Source organism: Mauremys reevesii, linkage group 1 (assembly GCF_016161935.1).
Source record: "Mauremys reevesii isolate NIE-2019 linkage group 1, ASM1616193v1, whole genome shotgun sequence".
NCBI lineage: Eukaryota > Metazoa > Chordata > Testudines > Geoemydidae > Mauremys > Mauremys reevesii.
The window spans coordinates 55,028,749-55,052,458 of record NC_052623.1 but is presented as its reverse complement, the minus strand read 5'-3'; the positions used below and the strand labels follow the sequence as shown (position 1 = coordinate 55,052,458).

At 45.6% G+C, this 23,710-nt stretch overlaps 1 protein-coding gene across 7 annotated transcripts in view; it reads right to left on the bottom strand.

The window, feature by feature from the left end:
* NBEA (neurobeachin) overlaps positions 1–23,710 on the bottom strand; it is an 831,523-nt gene that overhangs the window by 541,880 nt on the left and 265,933 nt on the right. For all 7 annotated transcript variants that reach the window (XM_039530859.1, XM_039530876.1, XM_039530902.1 and 4 more), the window contains exons 14-16: positions 4,371–4,450; positions 3,381–3,443; positions 3,176–3,273 (exon numbers count right to left, since the gene is read on the bottom strand). In XM_039530859.1, coding sequence (XP_039386793.1) covers positions 3,176–3,273; positions 3,381–3,443; positions 4,371–4,450 — 241 coding nt within the window. The remainder of the gene's footprint in view (positions 1–3,175; positions 3,274–3,380; positions 3,444–4,370; positions 4,451–23,710) is intronic.

The window sequence follows — 23,710 nt, the reverse complement described above, 5'->3', positions numbered from 1 at the left end:
CTAGCTTGTGGTCCACTATGACACCCAGAGCCCTTTCTGCAGTACTCCTTCCTAGGCAGTCATTTCCCATTTTGTATGTGCGCAACTGATTGTTCCTTCCTAAATGAAGTAATTTGCATTTATCCTTATTGAATTTCATCCTATTTACTTCAGATCATTTTTCCAGTTTGTTGAGATCATTTTGAATTTTAATCCTATCCTCCAAAGCACTTGCAACCCCTTCCAGCTTGGTATCGTCTGCAAACTTTATAAATGTACTCTCAATACCATTATCTAAATCACTGATGAAGATATTGACCAGAACTGAACTCAGAACTGATCCCTGTGGGATCCCACTTGCTATGCTTCCGGCATGACTGTGAACCACTGATAACTACTATCTGTGAATGGTTTTCCAACCAGTTTTGCACCCACCTTATAGTAGCTCCATCTAGGTTGCATTTCCCTCGTTAGTTTATGAGAAGGTCATGCGAGATAGTATCAAAAGCTTTACTAAAGTCAAGATATACCATATCTACTGCTTCCGCTTCCCGCCATCCCCATCCCAGCATACCTCTGCCATTTCTATATTTTCTGTTATTCTTCTCCTCCCACCCCCAGTGAGTAACAGGCCCACCCTATCCTTGCTCTTCCTCTTGCTTCTAAAGTATCTGTAGAATGGTTTGTAGAATTTGAATTTTATAGAATTTAAAGATATCAAGAGATGGGGAATCCACCATTTAGACTGTAGATTGTTCCAATAGTTAATCACCCTGACTTTAAACATTTGTTCCTTATTTCTAATATGAATTTGTCTGACTTCAGCTTCCATTGGTGGTTCTTATGCCTTTCTCTGCTAGATTAAAAAAATCTTTAAGTAGCTGGTATTTTATACTTGTACACTAAAAAAGTTACTTCACAATTCCCTCTAAGAGAAACTATACAGATTGAGCTGCAAGTCTCTCACTTTCAGGCCCTCAAATAATTTTCGTGGCTCTTTACTGCACCCTCTCCAATATTTCAAAAATGTTGACATGAGAATGGAACACTGTATTCTAAAATTGATATTACTAATGTCTCATACAGAGGTAAAGTCACTTCCCTACTCCTAACTCCCCTGATCCAAGGATTACATTAGCCTTTTTCACCACAGCATCACACTGGGGAGCTCATGGTGAATTACTTTTCCACTGGGACCCCTAAATCCTTTTCAGTCACTGCTTTCAAGAATACATTCTGTAGGCACAGTCTGCATTTTCCACCTAGATATATGACCTAGCATTTGGCTATATTAAAACACACATTTCTGTAGGGGCCCAGGTTACCAAATGATCCCAATTGCTCTGTATGATTGCTCTCATTATTATTTACCACTCTGTCAATCTTTGCGTCATCTAGAAATCTCATCACCAATAACTTTATATCTACTTCCATATCATTGAAGAAAATGCTGAATAGTGTCAGGCCTAGTAGAGATCCCATCCCTGCAGAGCCACCCTAGAAACACCAATGATGATTCCCCAATTAACATTTTTTTAATCTGTCATTTAGCTGTTCTTAATCAATATTACATTTTTAAAAAAAAAATCATAATGCTGTATAGTACCAAGTCAAATGTCTTAGGAAAGTCTACATGTATTCAAATCTATGCCAGGGGTGCTAGAACCCCCCCCCCATTTTTAAAAGTGGGAGGGCCATGCCACCTTTTAAACCTGGGCGTAGTTTGAGGGACAGGGGGCTGCATTTCCCCCTAAACTGCAAGTCTCAAGTAGGTGCGAGTTTAGCCCCCGACAGTGGTGGCAGCCTCTTCCCGGTGAGGGGGGCCTTAGCTCCTCCTTAGCTCCCCCTCACCATGAGGCCTGGCCCCTATCCACGGCCCTGCCCGTGCTCCTTCTCTTCTCCCTGAGGTCCCACCCCCTGTCCAGGCTGGATGCCAGAGATGGGCCATGGTAAGAGCTTCCCATGGAATCTGGGCCGCTGTGGAGAACCCTGGACCCCGCACCTGCCCTGAGCAGGAGACCGGGGTGCCTCAGAGCCACCTCCAACTCATGTCCCCACCCCCCAGGCTGCGCCACCCAGATAGGGTTGCCATCCTCCAGGATCAACTTGGAGTCTCCAGGGATTAAAGATTAATCTTTAATTAAAGATGATCATGTGATGAAACCTCCAGGAATACTTCCAATCAAAATTGTCGACCTTACACCCAGGGCAGGGAGAGGGCCCAGGTCTCCCCACAGCGGCCCGGGCTCCCTGGATGTCTCTTATCACTGCCCTGCTCTGGCTTCAGGTAGGGGTGGGGCCTCTGGGGGAAGAGGAGGAGGCCTCGTGCCCCACCACTTCTACCAAGGTTCCGGCGCTGTTGATCTATAGCTTTATCAACCAAACTTGTAATCTCATTAAAAAATGGAGATAAGGTTTGACGCCCTATTTTCCATAAAACCACGTTGACTGGCATTAATCAACTATCCATTCTTTAACACTTTATTAACTGAATAATGTATTAGGTTTTCCATTATTTTGCCTGGGACTGATGTCAGGCTAGCTTGACTAGCCGGGTCATCCTGCTTGCCCTTTTTTATATTGCCACAGTATCACCACTCTTCCAGAATTTCACCAGAATTCCAAGATTAAAAATTAACACCAGTGGGACAAAGATACCTTCAGCCAACTCTTTTAGAACTCTTGGGTGCAAGTTATTCAGTCTGATTTAAAAATATTTATTTCTAGTAGATGCTATTTAACATCCTCCCTATATTCTCATTTACACTCTAGAGAGATTAGGTCACAAGATGATAAATCAGTATTTGTTTGAGCCACTATTGTTTAAAAACATATTCTATGTATAAGGATAAAGCAAAGAAGAATTAAACAGTGAAAGTATGTTGGCTTTACTAGAAAGTCAACTTTAGACATAACTTTACTCATTTTCATCTGAACTGTTGGGGAACAACCCTGCAATTTGCCAGGATGACCAGCTGGATGACCTGAAAGGTCATTCCTATCTTTTTCTTCTCTTCTATGCGACTGATGTTATAAAAGCTTTCATGTTGTGAAAGAATAAAATTCTAGATTTAGTATAGTCCATACATGTATTTGTACTCCAAAAGCAAGCAATTGCACTTTTTATGTTTGTGGGAAAGGAAGCAGGTTGGAGGGAGATTAGTTTCGAAAATATATTGTCATTTCTCCATCTTACCGTATCCCGTTTCTTTGATCAAATGCAGGTATCATAGATGCTGGATGTTCTGACATTAGAGCCACTAGCAACTGCAGCACATCATGAATATTTTCATCCTATGTGACAAGCATCAAAATCTTTTAGAAAATATTCTTAATTGAATGCTTTCCATAAAGCTGGTACAATTGATTACAGTCAAAGATAAGTAATTATAGAAACCTACCTCATGCATTGTTAATAAGTAATTTAATATACTCTGCAGCTCATCTTCCTTGACTCCTCTATCCTAAAAAAGAATGGATATTTCTTCATAGAGAGCTTAAATTCTTCACACTCTGCCTAAGAAAATTATTGACTATACAGTCTCTCTAAAATAGAATACCATTAAAAACTAACAATGTCTAGAATTATCTTATGAATGAAGTACCAGCTAAAGTCAAAGGGCTAGATTCTCTCCTCCACTCTACCCATCTACCACTTGGACAGTGCAAAAGAGACAGACCTGTCCCTGTCCCCAGTGCACAGGATTTATAGTGTCGGGGGAGTCTGCAGCAGCCAAAGCTAGCATTGCCAACTACAGCCCATTCCCATAGTTCCCAAATAAAGGGGCATATCTTGAGAAAGAAAGAATGAGAGAAGAAGTGTGGGCAGAACACACTGAACCCTGCACCCTGGTTATTCTCAAATGACAGATGATCCACTGCTTACAATGTGTCATTTGGGACACATAAGAGCAGCTCAAAGACTACTCAAAACTGCACCAGGGCCAGACAGAATCAAGAAGCTGTAACTAACTTCCTGACCGACCTCTCCCCTTCTCGTACCAATTAAATCTCTACCACAGTGCCGTAGAGTAGAGAATCTGTCCCAAAAGCTTTAAAGGACTCTATAGCAGCAGGTTAGGAGTCTGTACTTTTTTGGTCTATAAATATGTTGAAACAGATATAAAAGCAGTGTAGTATGACTGATATGAAATATCCTAAAAGTTCATTGCATTCAGGGTAGGTGTGGGGTTTTTTTTTGTGTGGGGGGGGAGGGTTAAGAAGTATTACTGCACAAACCAATTAATAATAATATTAATCAGGTTTAGACAAAATAATTGCCAGGAATTATGTATCTAGTGCTTCATTAGAAACTACTCAATATCTACCTTGGGCCTTCAAGTTTGTTACATTTATCAAATTGCTAACATTCTCAAATAAGATTATTTTACCTTCAATATAAGCTGTTTCAAAAACAGAAGCATAAATGCTCGTAGTGATATGATTTCTTTCTGTGATGGCCGAGGACCTTCTGGAAGAAGAAAAAAACACCACCTTTTAAATGTACTATATGTACCTGCTCTTAGTGACAGCAGCATTTTCAAGGGATTGCATTTCCTGCAGTAGATTGGGTACTGTGCTAACTACACGAAAGTTAGCATCTGCAAATGATGACACAAACTTTTCAGAATTCTATTATGTATAACCAAAATTCCTTATGTGATGTTTCCTTTTCAATGAAAAACTAATCACAGTTTTTTACAGAGACACAGAAACATCAAATGTTAGGCAATGGAAATCTAATATGGGCTAACAATAACTAAACCATCAAAGTTATACCAGTTGGATGGAACACTATACAGAAGGGGTTTTTTTTGTTTTGTTTTGTTTTTTTAATTCTAACCTGATTATGGCATTACTTGCATGAAAGACTAATCCTATATAATCAAAGAGAAATTGCCAGTTCAATAAAATAATAGATCCATGCCAGCTAAAAATACATTGTCTACAATAGTTTATAACCAGTATTTCTCCATTCAAGAGTTCTTAATAAAACAGACTATAAAAAAAAATCTAAAAAACTCAATGGAAGTTAACAATAAGATGCAATAAACATCACTTTCTATTCATTCACCCGTTCTTCTTTTTGATTCCCCATCCGTCTCCTTTGCTAGTATATTGTATGTTAAATTGGAAAACTCCCTTGCATCTTTCCGGTGATGCCTAGCACACAATTTGTGTGGTATAAATAAAATAGCCTAGGTTACTTTTTCAGGAGCAATTTAACTTGCACAAAATAACATTCTTTATTTCAGTGGCTATATTTCTGTCCCATTTCATGGATGAAACATTATTAAGAACCACCGTGAGGCACATTTTCTAGTCTCTGAGGTCTTTGTCTGAAATATAGTCTCTGCCTTACACGGGGTATTTGAAAATACGGACATTGTTATTAGATCCAACAGAAAAGAAGCAGTCTTTTAAATAGAAAAAATATTTTTATGCACATGAATTTTTTATGCCATCATGCAACTGACCTCTTCCCACATAAAATGCAGAGATGAATTTGGATTTAAGGTAGTAGCCTGCAACTACATCAACAGATGCATGAATTATTACAGTGATACTTTTCAGAGTAGCAGCCGTGTTAGTCTGTATCCGCAAAACAAACAGGAGTACTTGTGGCACCTTAAAGACTAACAAATTTATTTTAGCATGAGCTTTCGTGAGCTGCAGCTCACTTCTTCGGATGCATAGAATGGAACACACAGACAGGGGATATTTATACATACAGAGAACATGAAAAGGTGGAAGTATGCATACCAACAGGCAGAGTCTAATCAATTGAGATGAGCTATCCTTAGCAGGAGGAAAAAAAACTTTTTGAAGTGATAATTAAGATGGCCCATAGAAGGTGTACGAGCCCCTGATGGCGTGTCTGATGTGATTAGGTCCTATGATGTTGTCACTTGAATGGATATGTGGACAGAGCTGGCATTTGTTACTACACCTGCACATCTACCTGCACATCTACCAACGTGATATATGCCATCATGTGCCAGCAATGCCCCTCTGCCATGTACATTGGCCAAACCGGACAGTCTCTACGCAAAAGAATAAATGGACACAAATCTGACATCAGGAATCATAACATTCAAAAACCAGTGGGAGAACACTTCAACCTCTCTAACCACTCAGTGACAGACTTGAAGGTGGCAATTTTGCAACAAAAAAACTTCAAAAACAGACTCCAAAGAGAAACTGCGGAACTTGAATTAATATGCAAACTAGATACTATTAACTGTGGCCTAAACAAAGACTGGGAATGGTTGGGTCATTACACCAATTGAATCTATTTCCCTATGTTAAGTTCTCCTCACACCTTCTATGGGCCATCTTAATTATCACTTCAAAAAGTTTTTTTCCTCCTGCTAAGGATAGCTCATCTCAATTGATTAGACTCTGCCTGTTGGTATGCATACTTCCACCTTTTCATGTTCTCTGTATGTATAAATATCCCCTGTCTGTGTGTTCCATTCTATGCATCCGAAGAAGTGAGCTGCAGCTCGCGAAAGCTCATGCTAAAATAAATTTGTTAGTCTTTAAGGTGCCACAAGTACTCCTGTTTGTTTTACAGTGATACTGTGCTCCCAGCCAAAAGGTCCTACACCACACTATATTCTATGTGGTTGCATCATTGTGGTCAGAAAGCACACCCCTAATTACTTCAGATATATGCATCTCCTGATGCCTCTCTATGTCAACCCACATGAGTTCCACTGGTGGAGTAGTGTTAGTCTACTTCTCCATACTGTGGAAGCAGTATTCTCTCCAAAGTCTAGACTAAGGCTCTGAACCTCCTCCTGAGAGATTATAATGAAAGAACCTCAAAACAAAACTTAATCATGGGAGATAGCCAAGGGTGTGATACTGATGAGAAGAAAAAGACAGGAAGGATTTCTAGGAGAAAAGTTTCAAGGAGTGATTTGTAGGAAGGTGTTCCAAACTAACCGGTACTAGGAATCTAATCATAGAAAGGTTAGCTTCATATCGATGTTCCAATACCTGTTAACATATCTAGAGATGTGAGTGAGTCATTCAATGTTTTAGCAGATGATGATCAAAACTCTGTTTGATGTCAGGTTATAGTCCAAACACTGAAAAAACATATTCCCGCCTTCTTCAGTTTACTACTGCTTATTATTGGTATTCTGGCTGCCTAGAGGCTAAGGCTCTGTAGTAGGCACCATACAAGCAGAACAGAAATAGTTCCTGTCCAAAACAGATCAGGACAAAGTCAGGCTAGGCAACTGCAAGAGAGTGGTCCTGTTTGGTTCCAGAAACTGGACGGGTGCAAGCCTGCCCGCAGCTAACGGCTCCTCCCCCAGCCTAAGGGAGGGTAGCTCCTGACCTTGGGACTCAAATAAATACGGGGGACAACAAAACAGAAAACAAGGACAGGTGTGAAGGTCAAAGGGTCAAAAGTACGGAACCTGAATGGGACACCGAGCGGAGAACCCCGGACTGCACCCACTGCTCCTCAAAGGTTTCAAGGAAGCCAGCAGACGCAGCCCAGAGGAACTCTGCCCGGATATGTGAATGGAGAGAGGAATGGAAATAGACCCCACAGTTGCAGAGCACGCCCTTGGCCAACATGCTCTTCCAAGTGTTATGGATTACCACTCTGGCCATCGTTAGGAGGAGATTGACGAGGTGGTCTTACAATTGCATGGGGTCACGGATGGGGTGCATAAATTAGAAGGTTGGGGGAGAAGTGCTGCCAGAACCACAAAAGCAGGTCCAGAGGAGCCGGAAAAGGGGCAGCAACCAGGCGCACTCAGGGTAGGTGTGTGCCGGGGTCTCCCTCACACAGCAAAAGGAACAGGCATCGGAAATAGAGGTGAACTGCACCAGGTATACACCTGTGCTCACAGCTCCACGAGGGAGGCACCAACTGATATCCTCGGCAGGCCATGGGACCAGGCTGGAATACAGACTGGCCCACCGGGGTTCCTTACCCTTAACAAATAGCAATAGGTCCTGCCACTTAGTATTGGGGCAAGGCATGAGGGTGAGGAAATGGAGAGTATGGAGCATGAATGTGTACATATGTGCCCTTGGCATGGTTTGAAAGTGAACTGACTGCAGCTCACACAGCCGGCTCCAGGTATACAGGGGGATGATGGCTGGGTGGAAGGGCTCATGGATAGGGATGCAAGAGAGTAGTGGAAGGCAGATATGTTAGCCTTAAAATGATAAAGGCCCTTTTTCCTATAAGCTGGGAAGAGGTTACACCTCAGGTCAAATAGAGACATCTGAACCCAATAAAGGGCTGCCTGAGACCTTTAAAAACCCTTCCTCTGGCCAGAGAAGGGGAGGAGAGACAAGCTGCTGCAGGGCTAGTGGCAGCAGGGGTATAGGCTTCTCTGGGGTGAGAGGCAGTTCTCCTCCCTAGAAAGGAAACAACCAAAACTGAGTGCCCTGTTTAGGGGAATGACTGACACCTCAGCTAACAACAGGTCGACAACACCATACCCCCATGCCCAGCGAGGGGGCAGGGAAAGTGTCCCCTTTGTTTTGTGTTTGAAAATTGGTTTATTTTTGTTTGCTGGAGGAGCACTCCTTGTGCCTGCCCTGAGGCCTACCTTGAAAATACTGACAAGAGAACAACAGAGGAGGAAGACACCCACTGTACAGAGTGGGGCTGATTTACAACAGCCCCCAGCACTGCCAGAGGGGGAAATGGTAGGAGGTGTCTTGCCACAAGATGATCACAATCTAAATTTAAAACAAGACGACTCAACAGGTGGATAAAACAAACAGATGGGAGGCACACAAGGGAACAGAAGATAGTTATGAACAGCAGAATAAGCAATGATCACAGCAGTTACAGCACACCAGCTGCCTAATACTAGACTGGGTACAACAATACTGGAAAGTACGGACGCTAAGTAAATTGGATTCTGCTGCTGTAAATTTGCCACTTTTATGAGTCTCATTTGGCTTTGATGCTAGTAGAGCGACTAATGCAGACACAGCCTTATTTTCTGGACTGTAGTACTGCCATCCCCAGAGTTCAAAAATAATAAATCAGACCTCAAAGACTATGCGGTAACAAAAACAAACTACCACCATCATCTCAATTTTTGAGCCAAAGGTTAAAGCATAGTTTTCTGGTTTATTTTCTGATTTTTTTTTAAATCATCCTCTCTGTCTCCAACGTGAGAGACACAATTACAGTGTTGCGTCTTTCACAAATTTATCAAGAGTAATCCAATTCTGGCCCCTGCTGTGGGACCTCTGATTAGAAGACCCAAACAAAACCAGGTCCTATTGTGCTACAGCCTGTAGAACACATAGCAAGAGGCAGTCCCTGCCTGAAAGAACATACATTCTAGTGCAAAGCATGGTGATGAATTTGTCACGTGGGAGCTGGCACTAGGACCAGGCAACTCAAATCGTTTAGTGGCTATGAAACTTCCATTAGATGGGAGTAACTGTTAATCTCTGCTGAGCTGAACCTGATTCAAACTAGTGATCTACAGGTGAAAAGCTTTATATCTCATTAGCAATGTCCTGAGGCCAGAAAGTGCCCAGTAAATGCTAACATAACACCTTAGAGAATGAGGCTTACTTTCTGGTAAGATAAGCTTATTAAATCACATGCTGACCGTTTTGGAGCTTACACAGGCAGGTTCTTCCATTCTCTGGAGATAGGCAAAATCTCTCCCTTACATTGCACTCAGTCTCAAACACACTCTATAATAAGTTGCCACCTCCTGCTCTTAAAGAGACAGCTCCCATTACCCAAAATATAAACACTAAAAACACAACAAGAAAAATATTAGCACAACACCCAAATTCACTTCTAAATACTTTTTGCAATATGAAATCATTCCAACAATTACTTCAGGCTCCTCACATTAACTTTTATGCATGTGTGTGTGTATATTTTTTCATCCCCACATGGGTCACCGGCAGGGTTTGAGAAAGCCTTCAGATCCACTGCACAGACCTCTTCTACTTCAGCGATATAGGAATAATTGATTGTAAGGGGAACAGCATGTGTGTGGATGAGTATGTAAAGGGAGATACAACACATACTTTTGTTAGCATACTATATAAGTATTTGTGAGACGGCAGAATGCTCGGCATCAGGATTCTGAGCTTCTAATCCTGGATCTGGGATCACAATGTAATCTATTGGCTAGCATAACCAACTATAACAACCTCTCTGTTTGGGTCTTCTGCTGGGACTGAGCATGGGGCCTCTGGATTTAAAAGGCATGAGCCCCAGGCTAATAAACTTAGACTTTTTAGCATCGAAGCAATAGCAGAATCATTAATTCTTAACATGTGGCCTCTCCACCAGAGGTGACAGAACCAGAGGGGGTTAGTGCGGGTCTCAGAAACACCTAATCTTACAGAAAAAAAATTAAATTATGTGACAAAGTGGATCAGACCTGGGTTCGTCAGATTAAAGACATGGGTTCTATTACCAGAAATGCCAGAACAGATTTTATGCAAGTTGCTCATCTGGGAAATGGGTGAATGATAGTAATTCCCCCCCCCCACCCCTATCTCTTATTCCCCAAGGTAACAGTATGATGTTCTGGGTTCAGAATAAGGGTTGAGAAGGGCCCTTGAAGAGCAAAAGAGGTGGATGTGAGTTCACGGTTTTTAAGTTTGTACATTTCCCTAGATTACAGGGCACCAGTAGGGAAAAGTCTTTCTCTGATTTTGCTTCTCTAACTCATGGAAGTTCTTCTTCACGCAGCGCACAGTCAACTTGTGGAACTCCTTACCTGAGGAGGTTATGAAGGCTAGGACTATAACAATGTTTAAAAGGGGACTGGATAAATTCATGGCGGCTAAGTCCATAAATGGCTATTAGCTAGGATGGGTAAGGAATGGTGTCCCTAGCCTCTGTTCGTCAGAGGATGGAGATGGATGGCAGGAGAGAGATCACTTGATCATTGCCTGTTAGGTTCACTCCCTCAGGGGCACCTGGCATTGGCCACTGTCGGTAGACAGATACTGGGCTATATGGACCTTTGGTCTGACCTGGTACGACCTCTCTTATGTTCTTATGTGAAGACTGGAGCTTTTCATCTAACGGCTTGAAGCAGGAGCCAAAATCATGTTACTTATAAATTTGTGAGAGTTAGTAACACTGAGAATAAAAGAGGTGACCTGTCTTCAGAAATGAGACTTTTCTTAACTTGGGAATATTATCCTCTTTCCCCGCTTTTTCTTGTTTCTTTCACTTCTTGCTGTGGTGGACAGACATCAACTATTACAAGTTATTTTTACTATTAGGTAGAGATGAACTTGAATTTTAATGAATATTAATACATAGTTACCAGCATGTTATAGCCAGTATGCTTGAATATAAAAATACCTATTATGTTTAGCTAGTTATGTTACAAAGCTAGTTATGTTACAAGCTAATCAAAGACATTCCGGGGGGTGGGGAGGGTGTTTGTCTCCCATGGAAATGCAAATGTTAGGAAGACAACCCCTCCTTAGCCAGAAAAAAGACGGTTACTCACCGTTGTAACTGTTGTTCTTCGAGATGTGTTGCTCATATCCATTCCAGTTAGGTGTGCGCGCGCTGCGTGCACGTTCGTCGGAAGACTTTTACCCTAGCAACTCAGTGGGTCGGCTGGGCGCCCCCTGGAGTGGCGCCACCATGGCCCCGGATATATACCCCAGCCGACCCACCCACTCCTCAGTTCCTTCTTGCCGGCTACTCCGACAGTGGGGAAGGAGGGTGGGTGTGGAATGGATTTGAGCAACACATGAAGAACAACAGTTACAACGGTGAGTAACCGTCTTTTCTTCTTCGAGTGATTGCTCATATCCATTCCATGTAGGTGATTCCCAAGCCTTACCTAGGCAGTGGGGTCGGAGTGAGACGTGGCGGAATGTAAAACTGCCAAGTCGAAGGCCGCATCGTCTCTAGACTGCTGCACCAGAGCGTAGTGCGAAGCAAATGTATGGACCAAAGACCAGGTCGCTGCACGGCAGATCTCCTGGACTAGTAGGCTGAAGAAGCCTGAGCCCTCATAGAATTGGCAGTGAGGTAGCCCGCTGGGACATGGGCCAGGTCATAGCACGTGCGGATGCATGCTGTCAGCCACGAAGAAATCCTTTGAGTGGAGATGGGAAGGCCTTTCATACGGTCCGCAACTGCCACGAAAAGCTGGGGGGACTTACGGAAGGGCCTTGTGCAGTCAATATAAAATGCAACCGCTGCTCCCGTGGAGATGAATGAGGTTTCGGGAAGAAAACTGGGAGGAAGATGTCCTGGTTCGTATGAAAGGCCGAAACCACCTTAGGGAGAAAAGCGGGATGTGGCCGCAACTGTACTTTGTCTTTATGAAAGACAGTGTAAGGGGGGGTCCATGGTGAGGGCCCGGAGCTCGGAGACCCTCCTAGCCAAAGTAATGGCCACCAGAAAAACTGTCTTCCATGAAAGGTATAGGAGAGAGCAGGTTGCCAGTGGCTCAAAGGGCGGACCCATGAGCTTGTTCAGGACTAGGTTAAGGTCCCAGGTAGGGGCAGGGCGACGGACCTGGGGGTAGAGGCGTTCCAGCCCTTTGCGGAACCTAGCGACCACCGGGTTAGAGAACACAGAGTACCCACCCTCGCCGGGATGGAAAGCGGAAATGGCCGCTAAGTGGACCTTCAGGGAAGATATGGCCAGGCCCTGCTGTTTAAGGTGCCAGAGGTAGTCCAGAATAACTGGAATGGGGACCTCTGTGGGCGCAAGAGTCCGTGACACACACCAGACCGAGAAACGCTTCCACTTGGCCAAGTGGATCGAGTGGAAGGTTTTCTGCTACTGAGCAGGACGTGCTGCACAGGGGCGGAGCAGCGCAGCTCGGAGGTGTCTAGCCACGCAGGAGCCATGCTGTGAGGTGGAGAGCTGGGAGGTCCGGATGGTGGAGACTGCCGTGCTCCTGGGTTATAAGGTCCGGGCAGAGAGGGGGGGGTGATCGGCGGGGACACAGAGAGGTTGAGCAGCGTGGTGTACCAGGGCTGCCTGGGCCACGCTGGAGCAATCAGGATCAGATGAGCCCTGTCCTGACGTAGCTTCAACAGAACCCTGTGAACAAGAGGGAACGGGGGAAACGCATAGAGCAGTTGGTGCGTCCACTGAATAAGAAACGCATCCGAGATTGAGCCTGGTGAGTGGCCCTGGAACGAGCAGAACGCTTGGCATTTCCTGTTCGTGCACGTCGCGAACAGGTCCACCCGGGGAAAGCCCCACTTGCGGAAAATCGCGTGGATAATGTCCGGTCTTATGGACCACTCGTGGCACAGGAAGGATCTGCTCAGCCGATCCGCGAGAGTGTTCCGAACTCCCAGGAGAAAGGAGGCTACTAGGTTGATTGTATGTGCTATGCAGAATTCCCATAACTCGATGGCTTCTCGGCAAAGAGGAGCGCGAGCCCCGCCCTGCTGTTTTATGTAACATGGCACCATTGTGTGTCCGTAAAAGGACACACAAGACAGACAGAAGAGCTGAGGGCAGCTTGCCAGGCCCGGCAGCTGAACTGCTCTGCTCGGACATTTATGTGAGAGCTCCTCCCTCTGCCCTGAGGCTTTGGGTACGCAGAAGGCCTAGGTGCAGCTCTGGGCTCCCAGCCCCGTCGTGCCTGTCGTCAGAGAGAGTGGCTGCGGGGTGGATGTGGATGCAGCACTGCACACACACCATTCAGCCACAGTCGAGCCAGGAGTGCGGTGCGGGCGGCGGGTGACTAATGTGTCCACTGGCTCCCTGGCTGGCTGGATGGTACACGAACGAAGAGGGCAGCCTGTCAAAGGCAAGCAAAAAAGGCCTGGCAAACATGGTGGTGCCCCATGCATGCCATGTGCCCAGTAAGGCAGAGCTCAGCAGGACATGGCTCATGGGAAGGCTTGGATGGCTGTAAGAACCTTGGCTGAGGGAACCTTGGCTGAGGAAGGGAGAGAGGCCAGGTCTAGAAAGTCCAGCCTCTGCGTAGCCTCGCGGTGGAGGTGGATTGGATTGTGAGCAGTGGGCAAAGCTCGTCAAAGCTCGTCTTTGCCACTCGCACCACTTCCTTGCTCCCTGCCTTTGTTCCCCCTTGAGCCCCCCAGGGAGTCAGGTAGGGAACACATGGACACATGGAGCCCTTGGCGGCTGGCCACTGCTACTGCCGTTTGCCCACTGTGGACTAGGGAGACACTCGAGGAAGGAAGGAAAACTGGAAATGCCGATGGCCATGCGAGTATTGAGAAGATTGTCTGGAAATGAGTCTGAAATGAAATTCTTTCATGAGTAAGAGTCTTTCATCTCCGGGATCATACTCCTGGATCTAAGGATAGGATAATGATAATGAACTTTAACTTTAGAACTGAGGATTAGGATTTTGTTAGAGGAGCCGCGAGGGTCTAGGATCGGCCTATCGGCCTGAGACCCCCTTTGGAAGTAAACCCCTGCTCCATTAAAAACCCTTGCTCCCTCCTCTATTGCTCCCTCCTCTATTGCTCTCCTGTCTGCAAGCGTCTGGACCTGTTGTAAGAGGAATTGCTGGGAGGAGAGGGGGAGGGAGGAGGAGGGGAGGAGCGGTACTGGGCGGGGTTGGAAGCAAGGTGGTATCCTTGCGTCCGAGCCGGCGTCCAGGCACCCCAGGTCAGATGGGACCAAGGAGGGAAAAAAGAATTAGAGGAAAGGATGAGAGGGAGAAAGAAGGATCCTGAAGGATCCTGAACTGGGCCGCAGCGCCCTTCAAAGGGCGGGTTGACTGGATCGGTCCGCTGGCCTGTTTGGATTCTGGATGATGCTGGTTAGACTGAGGAACCGCGTCTGTGGCCTCCCGCCCTCATCTGCCCGCTGACGGAATCTTGTCTCTGTCTGGGGACAGGCGCGGAAAGGGCGCTGGGGGGCTGGCTGCCTGCACATACGGGACGGGCGCCAAGTTCTACCCTATCTCCTTCCTAGTTCTGCCCTGTGCTGTTTCAGGTTACGAGTGTCTTGTTGCCCTTTCTCAGGCCTGGTCCTCATGTCCTACTGTGAGCTGGACGGAAGGGGATTGGCCTGCAGCCGCCTGCAGCCAGGCCTCATGGTAACGCCACCAAGGTCCGCCTGCCAAAAGAGTCCCCTGCGTCCTAGGGAAGCCTACAGGGCTTCCTTCCTCCCTAGCACCTTCCTTTCCTCCTTCGCTTAAATTGGCGGGAATCTAACTCCCGGAGATTAAATTTCACCATTCCGCCCAGATTATGTCCCAGGTGTTATGTCGTAGGCGCGCTGATTGTGCTAGCTAGCTCTGGGCACCGCCCGGGCACCACGGCGGAGGGGAGTTCATCTGATCCAGCCTCTTTGGATTTTTGGGGATGGCCGGGCCATGGAGGGCTGTCCATGGCTCCTCTGGACTGGGGACTGGGGGAGAGGAGGAGGGATGCATATAGAAGACTCATACCCACAGGATGGCACCATGTGTTATTTTCACTCTCTCTTTTTGCTGTGTGTGGAATAGAGCCGTGCCACAATGTATCTGCTGCTTGGGCTTTTTGATAGTTTGATAGCCGGCGCAGCCACTCTGGTGGTCCGCGCGCCCCGGATAACAGACAGGACTCCCCTCGACACCTGACCTCTCAGGGCTACCTGATGGTGAGGTGAGAGGGAGAGAGGTTGAGCTGCCGGGCTGGGCTCGAAGACGATGAAGTGAAGAAGAGGACGAGACACCGGGGGCGAGGGCATCCTGCATCTGCTCCTCAAGCTGCGGCTCCTGCTCCAGTTGCACCTGTGAGGTGGCTGCAGGAGGTAACTGGGTGTCCATGCCAGCTGGTGGAGGATGGCTAATTGTGGCCTCAGGGGCTCGATGCTCCAAAGAGGCGGCCCGCAGTGGAACCAGAGGAGCACCTTGGGCCTGATGGTACGCCCATGGTGTCCAAAAGTGCCACTGCTGATTACCCTGCACTTCGGAATGTGCTTCCTGAAACAAGCCCTCTGGCACATCCGCCTCCTGGTCCTGGGAGTAGTAACTTCGCGCCTGGGACGAAGCCGACGGATGTCTGGAAGGCCATGGTGGAGCAGATAGGCCTTGGGCTGATGTCCCCACCGATCTGGTGCTCCTCCGCACCAGGGAGCGGTGCCGCAAAGAACTCCGGTGCCGAGAACGAGACCGGGACCTACGACCGGCCCGGTGCCGGGAGGTCGACTTGGACCTGGAGTATCGGCGTCGGGAGCGGCTTCTGGTGGAGTGGTGCCGTAACCTCGAGCGGTGCCGTGAGTAATATGACGGCGACTGGGATCGAGAACGGTGCCGCGAGTCTGACCGGCGCCGTGCCGAGGAGTGGTGCCGGGACTACGAGCGGCGTGAAGAGCGAGAACGGTGCCGGGACCTGGAACGCCGGCGGGACCGCGAATGGGAGCGGTGCCGGTCGGGAGCAGGATGGATCAGGGCTGGCTTCCCAATTGATTGGATGACCCGCACCGACGGTGCCAGGGGTGGTGGCGGTGCCGCATCCGACAGCGCGATCAGGTCCTTCGCTACCTCACAGACCTCTGGCGTGGATGGCACAATCAACTCGACCACGGCGGGTGCCGGGGAGACAGGAGCCGGACTCGACGGGCCTTGGTGAACCGTAGTCGACGGCAACGGCTTAGCAGGCACCGCGGTGGCTGCATGCACCGGGCGGTGCGACGGAGCCGTGCCCTCGTGCCGCATCTCGGGCGGTGCCAGAGTGGCAGAGGTCTTAGCTTTCTTCGCTCGAGGAGAGAGCGAGCGCCTCTGGCTTGACTTAGGAGCCGGTGACATCCGGTGCCGGGACAGAGTGGACGCACCGGTGCGGCCTGGTGCCGAAGAGGAACTCCTCGAGTCCGATGGAGGTGCACTCGGTGCCGAGGACAGAGGGGTAAGAGCCGCCTCCATGAGGAGCTGTTTAAGTCTAATGTCCCTCTCCTTTTTGGTGCGAGGCTTAAAAGACTTACAAATTGAGCACTTAGCCGATAAGTGCGACTCCCCGAGGCACTTCAAACAGGAGTCGTGCGGATCTCCTGTAGGCATCGGGCGATGGCAAGCCGAGCACGGCTTGAATCCCGGGGAGCAGGGCATGAGCTCCGGTCCCGGTGCGGGGAGGGCCTAAGCCCCGAACCCACTAAACTTACTGAACTCTAACTTAACAACTAAGAATTAACTATACTATCTAAGTTTAAACTAATTTGAGAACTATATACACAAGAACTATGAGAATGCTAGGGAGGTGGAGGTCAGCTAAGCTGCACTCCACTGTTCCAACGACCGACACGGGCGGTAAGAAGGAACTGAGGAGTGGGTGGGTTGGCTGGGGTATATATCCGGGGCCATGGTGGCGCCACTCCAGGGGGCTCCCAGCCGACCCACTGAGTTGCTAGGGTAAAAGTCTTCTGACGAACGTGCACGTGGCACGCGCACACCTACATGGAATGGATATGAGCAATCACTCGAAGAAGAACTTTGTTTATAAACACCCTAAGAGCTGCATTTTAAACTTTATCTTGGTTTAACGTTCTATGCCAATTTCTTTTATTTTATATTTTGAAAAATGGATGAAAGCTTGTTTATTGTGACTGATGTTTTGTATAAAAATATTTGATAGGACTTTTAATTGTAAAGACTGCAACTGGAAAACACAAGAAGGACTTCAAAGAGAAGCAACATTGAAGTCCTTATCAAAGCATAAAATGTATGGGTAAAGTAGGCCTATACCAACTCACTCCTCCCCTTTTCTCTTTTCAAATAAAACCCTCTGTTTGTGTCCTTACAACACCAGGAAAAAGATGTGTAGTTTGAAATATTTTAAACTTTTAGGTTATTTCTTAAATGTTGAAATGGAAAGCACCTTTGTGAAATACATACTTACAAATATGTTAGATAAATACAGAGCTCCTAATATCATTGCTATCTACATGGTAAAATGCTTTACCTATCAACATGGAATCAAATGATCTTGCTAAACTAATTACAAATGTAAGAAGACATTTAAGTATAGAATATTTGTATTAATGGGAAATTAATTAATTACTGGTAGAACTCACGCAACTCACTCACCTCACTCAGGAAGACAAAAAAATAATTCCTTCAAAATTATTATAATGAATCAGCAACTACATTGAAAACTATTTAAGTTAAAGACTTTCTCAGAGTTATTTTAAAAGACTGTTCATATAAAAACTTTTCTATAAAAGAACAAGTGTAATTGGAAGAAGAAAGACAACAAAAATATGCATATTCATCAAACAGACTGCATATTCAGAAACTGAACATGTCACCTTAGCCAACTGCATGGAGGCAATGAAAAAGTGACAGCAACCAATTTGAATCTAAAAAAGTCTGAAAGAGGTGTGTTCTTCTATAATGTCATAAAAATAGGAAGAAAAAAAAACTCTAAAGAGAACATCTCTCAAACCCACCCACAGGCCCGCTGCTACCCAGCTTAAACAGCAAGCAATCATCAATGCATCATGCCCATCTCTACAACAAAAATAGAGAAGGATTCACAAAGAAACCAACCCAAGGAAACCTCCCCAATATTTCAACACTGATTGTAAGATAAATTTAAATATGAATGTGCCAAAGGATTAGATTTAAAATTCTTAAAGATTTTATTGAGATATGAAAATATTATTGCAACTTAAAATACTGACAGTTTCTCCAGTTAATCACCAAAGGCTAGATTCCCAAAGAAACTTGAGCACAAGGACACTTATTGTTTAGGTGCCTAGAAAATCACTTGGTTTCACAAATCCTGAATTTGGCACCTACCCTCCCTATACATGGAATGGAGGGAGACAGGGCCCTAACCTAAAGCAGCCAAAGGGAGATGTCAAGCTTGCATGTGTCCTAAGCCCCAACTCTCTTTTGGAGGTAACTGCTTAAGCCCAGGCTGCAGGGATGCACCTCCCTTCAATTTGGGATTCTTAGTGGCAGACCCTTTCTTCATGAGATACCTATGCAATTTTAGCAAGAAGCTGGGGATTTACCCCATAAAACTTTTAATCCAGTGGTAAAGGTATTCACCTGACCTGTGGGAAACACTCAGTTCAAGTACCCCCTCCATATGTGCTACTTCTCAGGTGAGTGCCCTTGCCACTGGGCTATAGCACAGTCTGATGTGGGGCTCCTTCAATCTCTCCTGGTACATGAATCACTCTGGGGCTTAGGCATCCAGATGCCTAGTGTGGGGTTGCAGTGTGCATGCTCACAAGCAGAAACAGATGTTTAGGAAAATTTTACTGCAAAAATGTAGGTGATGAGCAAGTTTAGGTGTCTACAGTGTTCAGGGGCAGATGAGCTGGGGCTTTGTGAACCCCAGTGGGGCCTAAAATGGGAGCTAGGCACATTAGTCCTTTTGTGAATCTATCCCCACATGGTTAGACCACATGTTGCTGGAGAGGACACAGGGCTCAATGGTGGTAAGCAGAGAAATAGTGGGATTTAATGGATTTAAGATTCTCAGTATCTGTAATTGGCCTGTTTTAAGGCAGATCCTACATGGCTCCCTCTAAGTAACTGATTTAAATTTAGTTAAGATAATGTACTTTGTCCAATTATAAACTGGCTGGTTATTAAAAATAAGACAGGTTCCACCTGGCCAGAAGTAAAGTTCTTTTGCCCACTGTCTTAGTTATCTAAGGATAGACTGACTGGCATCACAATAATTTTGAGAAATAAGACCTTGTTCTTAACTTACCAAGAGCAAAGTGCCCTACCAAAGGTGGGGTTCACACTCAGAAGTGTAGTCTCTGCTTAAAACTCTCCACAGAGAGGCATACAGAAAAGACTGTAACAGAAGTAACTAGTCCCAAAGCTGAGCCATTCTTTTTAGGTGACAAATCTGAGGAACTGTCCCAGACTGAGGTGTCATTAGAGAAGGCTTTGGAACAAATTGATAAATTAAACAGTAATAAGTCACTAGGAACAGATGTTACTCACCAAGAGTTTTGAAAGAACTCAAATATGAAATTGAAGAACTACTAACTATAGTATGTAACCTATCATTTAAATCAGCTTCTGTACCAGATGACTGGAGGATAGCTAATGTGATGCCAATTTTTAAATAATGGCTCCAGAGGAGATCCTGGCAATTACAGCCTAACTTCAGTACCAGGCAAACTGGATGAAACTACAGTAAAGAACAGAATTATCAGATGAACACAATTGTTGGGGAGGAGTCGACATGGCTTTTGTAAAAGGAAATAATACCTTACCAATCTACTAGAATTCTATGAGAGGGTCAACAAGCATGTGGATGAGGGGACCCGGTGATATAGTGTACATAGATTTTCAGAAAGCCTTTGACAAGGTCCTTCACCAAAGGCTCTTAGGCAATGTAAGCTGTCATGGGAAAAGAGGGATGGTCCTCTCGTGGATCAGTGACTGGTTAAAAGACAGAAAAGAAGGGGTAGGAATAAACAGTTTTCAGAAAGGAGAGAAGTAAATAATGGTGCCTCCCAGGGGTCTACACTGGGACCAGTACTGTTTAACATATTCACACATTGTCTTGAAAAAGGGGGAAGGTGGAGTGGCAAAATTTGCAGACAATACAAAACTACTCAAGATAGTTAAGTCCAATGCAGACTGCACAGAGTTACAAACTCTTTGGGATCTCACAAAACTGGACAACAAAATGATGGATGAAATTCAGTCTTGATAAATGCAAAGTAATGCACATGAGAAAATATTATCCCAACTATATATATGTAAGCAGAGTCAGGATGAGCCCTACCCTGACATCTGGTGGTACATTATGAGGAGTGGGCAAAGGAATTTTAGGAATGTGCATTTGCATTGGTAAACCCACTCCACTTAGCATAACACACAGCAGCATGGGAAGGTTATTTTCACACTGTGGAATCCCCAATTTCTTTGTTATTGGGGCAGGAAGGAAAAAAAGGGGCTGTTACCTTAATTATGTGAATGAGGAACTATGAGACTGCTTTATGACAGAAATGACTCAACCTACATTAAATAGTACTTGCCAGACAAGGGACAGGGGTTCCAAAACCCAGTGAAGGGAGAGAGGCTGGGGACTGGTGTGTGTACCTGATGGTATGGGCCCCTTTTGAGGGCCTGGAACACCAATTGCACTTCCTCCTCTCTCCACTGTTAAAGAGCAGAGCTAATTTTGAATCCTTTAGGAGTCCATCTAGAGGCTGCTGACCTGAATTCACGTTGGGCCATGTGGCAGTGGGGCTCTCCTACTACAAGTTGAAATCACTAGGAGCTGAAATCACTAAAAGAGCTAAGCTTACTAAGCTAAGATCACTGAGTGCTGTGTTAAGTAGTGGGAGAGCCTGAAGATCTATCACCAAGCAGCTGGCAGAGCGGAGCAGTCTGCAGCACGTTGGAGCAGCCCATGGAACAGTGAGCAGTGTGGAGCGGTTTGTGGGGGACGGCTGACGTGGTTCACGGGTCTGCTGGAGGAGCGGCACAGCTGGTGGAGTGGAGCCAGTCGTGGTGAAGGCTGCAGCAGAACTCCACGGAGAAGCGGGGCAGTCGGCCCTGGCCCACGTAAGGTGTCCCTAGCACCCTGTGTGTGTGACCCCCCCCATTTCCACCCAGGCTGGGGGGGGGGTAAAACTCTGCAGATAAACTTTTGAACTCTGGGGTGGCACTGACCGGAGACTGAGACTTTTGGGTTGTTGGACTTTGGGGTGATTGGACTTAAGACCCTTAGGACAGTGCCAAATGTACTTGGAGGTGGGTTTTTGCTTATGGTTTGTGTATAGTCCTGTTTGTGGTGTCTCTCCAATGTGATGCCACATTGTTTCCCTCCTTTATTAAAAGGATTTTGCTACACTCAGACTTCGAAGTATTGCCTCCTAGAGGCGCCCGGGGGGGTGGTAGGTAATTGTCCCAGGTCACTGGGTGGGGGCTCGAGCCGGTTTTGCATTGTGTTATTGAAACGGAACCCCTGGATACTGAACCCGGCCCTTGTTGCTGCCAACTCAGAGGGGCAGAAGGGTTACATATATAAAATGATGGGGTCTAAATTAGCTGTTACCACTCAAGAATGAGATCATTGAGTCATTATGGATAGTTCTCTGAAAACATCTGCTCAATATGCAGGAGCAGTCAAAAAAGCTAACAATATTAGGAACCAGTAGGAAAGGGATAGACAATAAGACAGTAAATATCATAATGCCACTATATAAATTCATAGTACACCCGCATCTTGATTACTGTGTGCAAATATGAATGCCCCATCTCAAGAATATTGGAATTGGTACAAGTACAGAGAAGGGTAACTAAAATTATTAGAGGAATGGAACAGCTTCTGTATGAGGAGGGATTAAAAAGACTAGGACTTTTCAGCTTGAAAAGGAGAAGAATAAGGGGGGGGGAATATGATAGAGGTCTATAAAATCTTGACTGGTGTAGATAAAGTGAATAAGGAGATGTTACTTGCACAAGAATGAGGGATCACCCAGGCAGCAAGTATAAAACAAACAAAAGGAAGTACTTCCTCACCCAACACATAGTCAACCTGTGTAACTCATTGCCAGGGGATGTTCTGAAGGCCAAGACTATAACAGGGTTCAAAAAAGCACTAGATAACTTAATGGAGGATAAGTCCATCAATGGCTAGTAGCCAGGATGGGTAGGGATGTACCACCAAATTAATGTATTGCTGTTGCAGCCATTACTTATTAAGAGTGACCCAGAGAGGAAAATAATAAATTTTTAAGCTTTTCTTCGCAGGTTTCTGACATTAAAAATTCAAGTATCACTTAGTGCCTTTTAAGAAAAACAGAGTATGGATAACTGGAGAACTAATAGGCTTACGACATCACTATTACCATTTTTTTTCATTCCAGGTCATGTTAAGATTTTTAATTTAAACTGCAACATTCAGTCCTTACCTTGCTTTTGTTTTAAATAGCCATATAACACATTTTGAAATGGTGCAACTTCAAATAAAAATGTAAATAGCAGAAACATACCACCGAGGTTACTTGGGCAACTTGAGGAATACTCAGTTTTTAATACAATCATTAAAAGGCACCATCCATCATAAAGAAATAGAAAGGAGTTAACTATTTTCTTTTCAACAATTTCCACAGAAAAATAATTTAAGAAGGAAGGAATATAACTGTTAGGAACCTTACTCTCAATTGCCTACTGCTAAATGTCTTTATATACTATGGCTATAAATACGCAACCTTGTGAAAATCTCCTGTCTTGACATTTTATCACAGATTTAACAGAACAGACTATGATTATAGCAGAATGGCAGCTCTGCTGTAGTTTAAAGTTAAGATCAGATTTCTGTTTAAAGTTCAACTATTCTAAGTGCTCTAAGATCTGTAATGTTACTTGAATTGCCTTGAAATTTGGTGTGCTTCATGGGAGTAGAGGGGAGGGGTTCCTGAGATGCAGTTCCCCCACCCCAGCTTGTCTTAATCTATTCTGGTAATGCTTTTTTGCACAGAGGGAGAGATCAAACCAGGCAGGGCCGTCCTTAGGCATAGGCAGAATAGCCAGCCGGACAGATGGGAAGCAGTGGAGCATGTAAGAGCAGGCTGCTGGGTCCTAGAGAGAGCCGAATGCAGCACAGGCTGAGGGAGGGGATTGGCTGCTGGGGTCTCTGGGAAGGGGATGTGGTAGGGGTTGGGGAAGGAGCTCACCTGTGAGTGTGACTCTTCCCCTCCCCCTGGCTGAGGTGAGGTAAGGCAGGCTCTGCGGCTCTGGAACCAGTATCCTTTGTTGTCCCCCATAACATCCATTCTTCTCCCCCTCCTTCCCCATGGAGCACCCCCTCCTTTCTCCCTCCTCCC